The sequence below is a fragment of the Zonotrichia albicollis genome, chromosome 9 (assembly GCF_047830755.1).
Source record: "Zonotrichia albicollis isolate bZonAlb1 chromosome 9, bZonAlb1.hap1, whole genome shotgun sequence".
Taxonomy (NCBI): Eukaryota; Metazoa; Chordata; class Aves; order Passeriformes; family Passerellidae; genus Zonotrichia; species Zonotrichia albicollis.
In genome coordinates, this window is record NC_133827.1 from 35,183,924 (window position 1) to 35,194,307 (window position 10,384).

A 10,384-nucleotide genomic window follows, 5' to 3' on the forward strand; every position below is an offset into this window, starting at 1 on the left:
TGTATGCTCAAATAGAACCTGTGTCATGCTGACCCAGTTATGATCCAAAATTCTCGGGGGTTACTGAAGCCATTTAGTGCTACAGAAATCTTTTAGGGGTTTCTGGAATGAACATGGCTACTGGGTGGCTTCATTGTGAGCCACCCTTGGCAGCACTGCTTTAGATGCAGGGATTTCTGTATCCTAATTAGTAAATTTTTGTCTTTCAGAGCTCCTACTAGAAGAACTTCAGCCTCTACTGAGGTTTCACCACCCAACGTGGTGGAGCTGACCCTGCCCGTCCCCTCCCCTGAGGAAGCAGCAGCTCCTGACTCACAGCCAGCCAGCAGGGGCAGCATCTCTGGGATATCTGAACGCAAGAAGAGTTAAGTCATTTTTTGCAGGCCACTGTAGTTGAGATTTCTTACTTTCTGCAACAAACTTTTATCCATGGAGTTACCTGGAAGACTTGCAGCTGAAGTACAATTGTCATTGTGTGGTTCTGCCACTCACCTCTGCAGATCTCCCTGGAAACCATGTAAAACCTTTTCTTCAGCAACACAGCTGCTGCCTCCAAGTGCTTGTAAGCAAATCCCCCTCAGCTCAAACCAAGGGTTCGTGCTTCAGCTTACCTAGACAATAAATGGTGTTGGAAAACTTGCTCTTCTGCTTCAAGTTGGGGGTTTGGATTTTTTTTACACTAGTCTCAGAGAACATGCAATACACTTGCCTTCACAGACACAGCACCTTTCCATGGAGTAGACAGCAAATGTAAGAGTGCACTAGGATGAAACATCCCAGCAACATTCACAAAAACCCAGACACAAAAAATTTTAAAAAATTAAGAAAATTTAATGATCAAATGGGCTATATACATTGATGGCACATGACTTCATTCTGTTATCCCTTTTCTATAGCTGAAAGTTAAGTTTGATAGAAGAATATCAACAGTCAATAGTACCCCAGGGACAAGGAAAACCAAGCCCAGCTGTTGTTAAAGTGCATATTTGATGTGAGCACAGCTAACTACACCCAGGGGTATCAAGGGATTTCAGCCCATCAGACAGAATGTTGTACAGGAACACCTCAAATTAAGAGCACAGGAAACTTGCATTTTAAATAACGGATATTTTATGTAAGATATTCTTCCATCTCTTTCCACCATACGATCTTTTAGAATTCTTTGACATTCTGAAATGCAGAAAAAATTCTGCCTTTCTCTCACTTTGTGTGTGTTTCCTCACAAGATACTAAGTTAAAAGATGACACAACTACACTCATCCAAGTAGTGTATTCTCAGGTACTTCACTGTTTCTTCTGCTTACTTCCTTTTTCCCTCTCAAACTCAGCTATCTGATTAAAAATGTTAACTAAGTTCTGGGGCAGGTTTCTTTTAACACCACCTTCTGCTTCTTCTGTACCATTTAATGACACTTCTTCATCTGGTTCCTTTGTTTTATCAGTCTCTTCATAACTTATTTTTCTATTCTTAGACTCACTTTCATTTTTATGCTGCCTGTCACTACCATAACCTTTGTCACCTTCATGTGAGCAGCTGCTAGAATATGACCTGTACTTCCCCCCTGACCTGCCATAATAGTCAGACCCTGGGGACATGTAATACCTGTCTTGACCTGAGCCATGTCTCTTAAACTGCTCCCTTCTCCACTCTCCATCCCTGTCAAATCTCCTGTGATAATGCATCCTGGGTTTATAATCTGATTTATGATACGAACCTGAAGGACCCCTCCAACTGGAGAAAAATCTCTCTGGTTTACTGTATTTTTCAGTTTTGCTATGACTTGGCTGACTTCTGGAGCTACTGTAAGAATCTCTTGAATCTTCAGACCTACCTCCAAAAGTGTCTTCATCATCACCTGAAGTCCTCGAAAAAGAACAGTGTCTGTCTTTCTCTTTTCCCTCCATTTTTGGGCACGCTACGCTGTCCTGCCTTTCCAGCAGCTTTTCCACTTCAAAACTTTGGTTAAGAAAGGAAGCAGAGGTATCAGCTGGAGGGGAATACCACTCCTCTTTCCTATTCTGATCTTTGTAATGTGAAGAAGCTCTAGATGAGCTTTTTTTGGAGCTGCGGGCAGACTCAGATCTATGTCGACGCTTTTTGCTACACTTCTTGTGAACAGAGGAAGAGGAGGAGGAAGAAGCTGATTCATCTGATGATGAATCGCTTGATGATGAGGAGGAGGAGGAGGATGAAGAAGAAGAGGAGGAGGAGGAGGTTGATACTTTCCTTTTCTTCTTCAACCTAAAAGAAAATAAATTATCTGTGAGATAACCTTCAGTGTCAGGCAAAAACTACACACAGAAAGCAAATCTGCATACCCCAGCTTGGACTGTAAGGTGGGAACAGAAACTGAGCCTGACTGACATGACAATTTTAAATGTCATTTCTTCATTAACAAATCCACTGAACATTTCGTTATAAAAGACCTGTTTCCCAATTTCACATGGCATTATGCTTTGCAAATATGTTACATTGCAAACAACTTCTCCACACACATCTCCATTAAAGGTTCTGTGCACTAAAGGACACTATCCACAGAAACACTCTGAGGGAAAGCAGCTTACCCAGGGAGAAGTTCTCCCCAGCTTGCTGTTTGTTGAGATGGATTGCTCACAGTCTCATCTGCACTCACTGCCACATAACCAGAACACTGAATGGAACAGTTACCTCTTTTCTTCTTTTAAGAGCTTACGCAATTTTTCTGCACTTGTTTCTATTTTCTTTGCTTTCTGTTTCTCTTCTTTGGCAGCTTGTTTCTCCCTCATTTCCAAAGATTTCTTTTTTGAACCCAAGCATCATAAAAAAGATTACATTAGTAGTGTTAACATGGGTATTAACCCCCATTCAACCCCATCCAAATGTATACACCAGAAATGTTTTACCAGGATTCCCAGACCAAAAATGAATATTGTTCAGGAATTTGGTATTGGCCATTGTGACAGGTTTATATTTAAGGACCATATTGCAGTTTTTATTCCATTAAAAATATATTTGACCAGTCATTGCAGTGGTACCCATGATCCAGCACACCAGGAAGCACAGAGCCCAAAAGTTATAAATAGAATATGCAAAAAATCCCCAATATTTTTTACCAACATGTAGAAAAATACGGACAAAACCCCCCAACAACCAAAAGAGAGAGAAGAGTTTGAGGGAAAGTGTCATCATTATTGTAGTTTACAACAGGAACACGGCAGAACCCAGTTGGAGATGAATTCAAGTTGGCCATGTTTGAATACAAACCGTGAGGTAACAATTTCACAGAGCAGTTTGATGCAGAGTTTACGTAAGAAATCAAGTTCCAGGGGTTGGGTGGTGATGAGCAGCACCAGACGCAGGCACAGCAGCAACAGTTCCGTTCAGAGGGAAATGCATTGGAGAAAAACACATAATCAGAATTACAGGAAAACACACTGCAGTTATTTCAGCCATTCTACACAGCAGGGACAGTATCAGACTTATGTACTAAGTTACAGGTAAATGCAGGAGAGCATCTAAGTAGATAAATAATCTTTAAACTACTTAAGTCCATAAGAGATCAGACTTCTGCCACTTACAGCCCTACAGAGTCACTCTGTTCAGATTGAGCAGAAGGCTGATTTATAGTTTTCAAAGCTCAGCAACTGTCTTAACAGCTATAATAAAGGAAACCCTTCACTGCAGCCAAGGCCATGCATAGCAACAAATAACAGCTGTCATATTCTTTATCTGCTGCATCAGTGACCACAGGAGAATGTCTAAGGAGTAACATTTATCTTCCACTTGCTGAGAATATTCTTCATCATTTAACTGACACCTCTTTCTAAAGCAGCCAAATGCAGGTACTGCTCAAATTACACCTCTTTATCTCTGGTGTAGCTCAATTTTATCAGATTGTCCTATCTCCTCTTCCCCCTTGTTTCCACACATCCTGTCAGCATTATGGCTCCACCAACTGAAGAACTGCTGACTAAGGCCATCTACCCCAGCCTGTGTACATCCTCACATGCAGAAGCACAGAACAACACAAGCCTGTTCCTCAGTGCTCTATTTTACTCTTTGACCCACTCTGGAAGACGACACAAGCAAAGGAGGAAATAAAGAGGAAAAGATGACAACTCAGATTAGCACAGAGACCCAGCAGGCTCACCTGGGAAACATGCTGCGTGCAAGGGAAGAGAGAAAAAACCCACCAGACAACAGAGGAGAAAGCTGAGATATTCAAACTGTCTGCCCACCCACCCTCCACCTCCTGCTGTTTTCCTTTAAATTACATTTTAATTTCCCTCTCATGTGAGCTCCCTATGCCTCAGCTTTGCCTGGTGTTACTCTCTCTAACTACCCACGGACCAAGGGTCTGGCCAGACTTTAGTAACAATGTTTATTTGGCTTGTGGAGTGTTTTACACTTTGAACATTTGTATTCAGAGAATGTTTTAAATTAAAGTCATTAATCACCCTGTGTGATGGGATATTCTTATCCCTGCTTTGCTCTTTCCCTGTCTCCACTGTCTGGCATTTCTTTACTATCCCAAAACAGTGGGGTCACCAAGAGGTACCTTTCTTCTGGTAGGTACAGCCATAATGCTCACTAGAAAACATTTACTGTGGAGTAGGGAAGCAGAGAATAAGACAAACCATCAATTTAGCCCTCCCTGTTCAAAGGATTTAATATGATTTTTGATGTTCATTTATTGCCACTGAGAGCACCATATGAAAAGAAAGTAAAGAATCACCTGCATGTGCTTACGGAGCTTTGTTAAGGCCTCTTCTGCTTCCTGAAAAGTCTCATCCAAGCTCAAGGCTTTTTTATAATAAGTCTCAGCATTTAGCAGTTTCTCTTCCTCTTCCAACCTAAAATTCAAGTGATAATGCATACACAGTTAGGACACAGATTTTGACAGCTATTTCTTATTTTAGGGCTTTCTTATTTGCAAGTATTTCTTATCACTATGATACTATCACTGCATCCCTCTGAGACCCCCTCTACCATCTCAGCTCACTTCACTAACAACACAATACAGTATTTCTGACCTTATCATCTCCTAATTCTGACCTGTAACACTATTCTTTGAAGTACAAATTCCATTCTTAAAAATACTCTCTCTTCTTATCACAGGGCTTAAAAGAAATCTATTCCCTGAATATTCAAAACTAAAATTTTGCATTCGAGCGGGTCACCAATATTTCAGCAGTGACAGAATGCAATTTTGTTACAAAACTTTTTTTAAAAAATAACCAAACAATCCTCAACCTTCTGGAATATATTCACCCAATTCAGAGGACTTTATGCTAGCCTGGTATCCTACCAGTGAAAGGGTATCACGGATTTAAAAGGATATCAAGGATTAAACCTCAAATATTTTGCCAGGATTTTAACTGGGACAGAGGACAAAGTGTAAACCAATTACACAAGGACAGATATTTCCAAGGACTTTTATTTTTCTTTAAACACATAGCCAGGAAGGAAAGATGCCATTTTGTGTCCTCACTAGAATGGTATTAAAAAAATATGATGAGAAAACTTGTTAGCAACCAACCAAACTCATAACCCCAGCACTTACTGCCCTCCTCTTTCCACAAGGGTCTGACACAGATATTTCCTCGCATTTCTATGGGTAGGACAATTTTCCAAAGCAACTTCAAAATCCCCAATGGCTTTGTTCAGACTTCCTTTGGTTGCATACCTAGAACAACAAAGTTGCATATGAAACAGTGATGTTTCTCTTTCACAAAAGATGAAAAAAGTGAAATAAGGAGACTTACAGAGCTCCACGTGCTACCAAAGCTTCAACATTTTGGGGATCAATTTCCAGAGCCTTGTTGTACTCATTCATGGCTTCCACGTGGCGCCCAACCTTAAAATAATCCACCCCAGCCTTTACACTGGAGAAAAAATAGACAACAGTATGTATAATTAGCCTATGCAGATTGTTCTGTTATTCACAAATTATGATTCCAAACAAGAGACAGGTTAAAACCTGACCTTGTTATTGTGTACTTTACACTGGAATTTCAGTTAGGTGATACTGACCTAATTCCACAAAAATGTACTGTCTTCAATCCAATATCTTAAGGCATTCAAGAGCGTTTCTGCAGACAGGGCTACTATATTACATTGGTTTTTATTTATGGAATTATTGTTTTAGCAATTTTCTGCACAAAACTATGTGTGACCTACCACCATTAACCTTGAACAGGCTTAATTATATCCAAAGCTAAAAATCCCCATTAGAGCAATGGCACAAGGTGGCATGGGCAGATGGTACATGCTCAAACCAGCTCACCTCACAGAAATAGCCTCAGGCTTTACATTTCATATTCCCTGAACATTTCTTGCACATTTTCCAAGAGATCAACTTATTAGCAGAGAATTTATATAAGCTGATTTAAAACAATTCATTACAGATTTTTCTTAAAAATTAAAATTTAATTTAATATTATATGCAACCTTTTCTGCAATTAACATTGTAAATTCACTGGAGAGTGTAAAAGCAAAAGTAAATATCCAGGGCTGCTGCTCCATTTAACTTTCCAAAGACAGCAAGTGCACTTGTTACATCTGCAGTCTGAGACTTAAATTACTTGACAAGTATGAGGTCACTCCACATTCAATTATAAAACAGAAGATTGTGTGCTTGCTGTTATCACAAATCTTGCTCTCAGTTCCAGAATGGGTCAGGATATTAAAAGTATTCTAAGAACAACTCCCTTAAACCTGACACACATTTTGGAATTGAATCTCAGGACTTTTATCTGTCATACTCCCACTTGGCAGATAAATTTATTTTCAGTAAGATCCTGGTTACATTGCTATACTGCAGTGGAAAAATTGTTTAAATGTGTGTTTTCTTTCCAGAAATATAATCTGCAACCCAAACTAACAACAAGCTTTGAAAAGAAATATCACGTACCATTTCAAGGCCCAAGATGCAGACTGCTTTTTCCTCAATGCAGGGGCAAAATCTTCTTCACTGAAATTTTTACTTCAAGGAACAAACAAATAAAAACATCAAACTGGCTGTCTGAGTCTACAAAGTTAAGCTTACAGTATGCAGTAGAGTTGAAATAAGCTAAAATATTATTTGTCCATGCCTTGCTGTTCTCCCTCAGTCAGGCCTGTTCTTTCATATTTTTGAAACCAGTTTTTCCCAAACCATTCTAGAAGTGCTAAACTGAACCAGTACAACTGCAGTACATTTAATAAAAACAAAGTCCACATCTGCTTTGACCCTAATATATATAGGGGTCACAGCATCCAACATTGCATATATTTGACTCTTATTTTACAAAAGGGGTCAAATCTATTAGTAAAATAAACAAGAAGACATTAAAACCTAAACAGCCCACATTTCAATTCACAGATGCTAACAGGAGCTACACAATAAATTCTGTAAGTATCTGATATCAAACATTGTGTGTGGTAAGGTGCCTTGCTTATTCAGAGCAATAGGATTTCAAATGCAAATTTCTTACTCTAGGGGAGTTTGCTCTTAAATATTTAAGGACATGTATGCTGCAGTCATGCAAGTCAAACTGTAAAAGGTTTAAGTGGTCTAGGACTCCCACTCACAAGTCTATTTCAATGGATTAGAATAATCTCCACAGAGCTACAGGAGAGGAACAATGTAAAAATCACTTACATTTGAAGACTTCTCAGCAAAGACGGTGGATTTGACTCACTTAGTCCCAGTTTTTCTGCTAAATATTCAACTAATGATGGATTAGCAAATCCTGGGGAACGATGTAAAACCTCTTCAAATGTCTCTCCTGTGTTGGCAACTTCCAGGCTTCTCCTTCAAAACAGCACCAATGTACACAAATGAGACCTCAGGCTCTGTGCCCTATTTCATCACACTTATGTTTAGAATAAAAACGCCCACATGGTATCTGTATTACTGCTCACAAACTGCTCTCTTCTACAGGCACATATCTTCCTGCTATTTACTGACCCTTATGTCCTTTTACCCCAGGTGAGCTTCTGAAACCTACTTGGGCACCCACTTCCTATTGCCAGGACATACAAAAACATGAAAAATATCACAGACAGCTGTGTCCCCATCTTCTAGGGAGAATTTTAAAATGCTAAGAATTAACATTGCAGTCTCCCAAGGCTTTGGGGTTTTTGTATTCATTTGTTAACACAGTCCAAAAGCAACAAATATCCCACCCTGTCTTTTAGTTTCCTTATATTTTTGGAAAGAAGCTAAAAAGCCAACCACACCTACATATCCAGACACAAGTATGCTAGAGAGAGGAACAACAAGGAGGATGTGATCAGCCCATTAAATCAGAAAGCCCACTGTGGAGTTTAAGGGACAGCCAGCCTGTCAGAGATGCTCTTCAGACACCCTGACTGCACCCACCAAGTGCAGCCAGACAGCACATCCTTACTTATAATGCAGTGGGAAGTCATCAGAGGTGATCACACCCAGCTTTGTGCTGGAAAGCTTGGGTGGAAGGGCTGAGCTGTAAAGCGACACCGCCAGCTTCTCGTGGTAGCGGTCAACGTCCTTGAGCGCAGCTGCAGAAATAATACAGGGAGGGATAAATTCACAGAAATGGCTCAAACCCCAGGCAAACCCATTCCTGACAGCTTCTGCAGCCACTCACCTCGGATAAGGTCTCCAGTTTGATAATATGATAGAGGATCTCCATGGTTGCTTTGAGGAGGCACTTCCCTCACAGGACACAGGGCCTGCAACAGAACAGAGCAGGAATGCCATAAATGAAGACATAGGGTTGGGGTTCTTTTTCTCCCCAAGAGCAAACCAAAAAAGATTACTTTAAGCTCAATGCACATCAGAACTGCAATTCTTAAAATATGGCTTGGCTCAATTAAAAATTCATGCTGAACAAATGATGAACTTTTCAACCCTATAATGTGAGTCACTGCTATGAAAGATGTGGTCACTGGCCGAGCAAAGTTATCACAAGCTGCCCACAAAGTCAGGCACTACCCATCACCCCAAAGCTGTTTCACCTTTACACATTCCACTCCACTAAGAGCTACAAGAGGCAACAAATAAATGTCAAAACCGAACTATTGACCAAAGCTGTATCTTACAGTGATTTCCAAATCTGCAATTTCCCGTATGACACCACTTCCCAGACAAATCAACACCATGAAAAAGCCAAATTCACGGATAGATGTAATCCTCCCAATGACGATATCGCCCCGCTCGATGTCACGGAAGAACAGCTCTCTCCTCTCCTCCCTGGGCACCTCCAGGAACCTCTCCAGGGGTGGCATGACAGCGTAACACTCTGCAACAGGGCACAGCCAGTTACAATCGGCCAAGCTGCACCCCGACATCACAAAACATTTAACGACAGCAAAACACGTGAAAATACGATTTCTTGTGCTAACAGGAAGCTTACGCATAGCCTGTAAAAATGAAGAGGGGAAATTTTAAGCCTCTTTTTAAATACCGCAAATTCAAGTGCTGTCCTTACAGAGTGACCGCCCCCAACTCACACACCCTCATTCTCCTCGATGCTGTCCTCGATCGGCCCGTTGGGTTTCCACGAGTGCGCGAACAGCAGATCCGCCTTCTTGGCGATGAAGCGCTTTATCTCGGTGTCGATGCTCGCCCTCTCTTTCCTGGGGGAAGGAGAACGCGGTGAGTCGCGCCCCGCGGCGCCTCACGGCCCGCCCGGCCGCTGCCCCGGCGCCCCTCACCAGGCGGCCGGCGGGGCCCCGCGAGGCGGCTCCGGGGCGGCCCCGGGCGGCGGCAGCAGCCCGCGGAAGTCGGGGTTGTCATGCTGCTCGGCGCGGAGCAGCGACAGCAGCGCCGGGCCGTGGTAGTTCAGCGCCTGCCGGAGCAGCTCCCGATCCATCCCGGCGCCAACGCCGCCGCCTCGCCCGGAACGGGAACCGCCGCTCGGGCAACGGCGATGGGGCGGGACCGAGCGGCCACAGCGCCCCCGGCGGGCGGGAGGACCGCGCTGAGCGGTGGCGGCGCTGCCCGCCCTACTGGCGGGCCCGTCTCTAGTTTATAAACAGACAAGAATGAAAGCGAGAACAGTAAAAAACACACGGCGCAAATTACACAGATTTTCCCCATGGGAATCCTGCCCGGTTCGGCTGCGGCGGCCCTTGCAGGCAGCGCCCGACGCGATGCTGCCGGGAGGGGGCGCTGCGCCCCCGCCGGCCCCGGCCCGGAGCGCCCAGAGCGGGTGGCACCGGCGGTGTCACATATCCGAACCAGCGGTGTCACATATCCGAACCGGGGGTGTCACGGCCCGAACTGGGGGTGTCGCGGGGCAGCTCGAGGAGGCGCAGCCGCGGCACCGCCGCTTTCTCCGGGCGCTGCCGGGAGCGTGTTCGCTTCCGAGGGAGCGACCCTGGAGCGGCGCGGGCGGCTCTCGGTCGGAGCTCGGCCGGCGCTGCCGTGTCGGCCCC

General features: G+C 43.3%; 2 protein-coding genes across 2 annotated transcripts in view; one reads left to right on the forward strand and one right to left on the reverse strand.

Moving 5' to 3' along the window:
- Window positions 1-2,278, forward strand: part of CCDC39 (coiled-coil domain 39 molecular ruler complex subunit) — a 20,480-nt gene extending 18,202 nt beyond the window's left edge. Inside the window, exon 20 of the mRNA XM_005484803.4 lies at window positions 210-2,278. Coding sequence (XP_005484860.1) covers window positions 210-369 — 160 coding nt within the window. The 3' untranslated portion in view covers window positions 370-2,278. The remainder of the gene's footprint in view (window positions 1-209) is intronic.
- Window positions 811-9,878, reverse strand: TTC14 (tetratricopeptide repeat domain 14). The gene is made up of 12 exons (XM_074547383.1): window positions 9,662-9,878; window positions 9,462-9,583; window positions 9,047-9,246; window positions 8,593-8,677; window positions 8,374-8,503; window positions 7,623-7,775; window positions 6,894-6,965; window positions 5,746-5,865; window positions 5,544-5,666; window positions 4,716-4,833; window positions 2,669-2,778; window positions 811-2,242 (listed from the first exon to the last, which is right to left on the reverse strand). The coding sequence occupies exons 1-12, from the start codon at window positions 9,817-9,819 to the stop codon at window positions 1,285-1,287; spliced, it is 2,349 nt and encodes a 782-aa protein (XP_074403484.1). The 5' UTR covers window positions 9,820-9,878; the 3' UTR covers window positions 811-1,284.
- Between the last annotated feature and the right edge of the window lie 506 nt (window positions 9,879-10,384).

Coding starts and splice junctions, on each gene's coding strand:
- TTC14 (XM_074547383.1), bottom strand. CDS start 9,819: ATGGATCGGGAGCTGCTCCGGCAGGCGCTGAACTACCACGGCCCGGCG. Junction 4,834..5,543: donor CTTGTGGAAAGAGGAGGGCA/GTAAGTGCTGGG, acceptor CTTGAATTTTAG/GTTGGAAGAGGAAGAGAAAC. Junction 2,243..2,668: donor CTCTTAAAAGAAGAAAAGAG/GTAACTGTTCCA, acceptor ATTTTCTTTTAG/GTTGAAGAAGAAAAGGAAAG.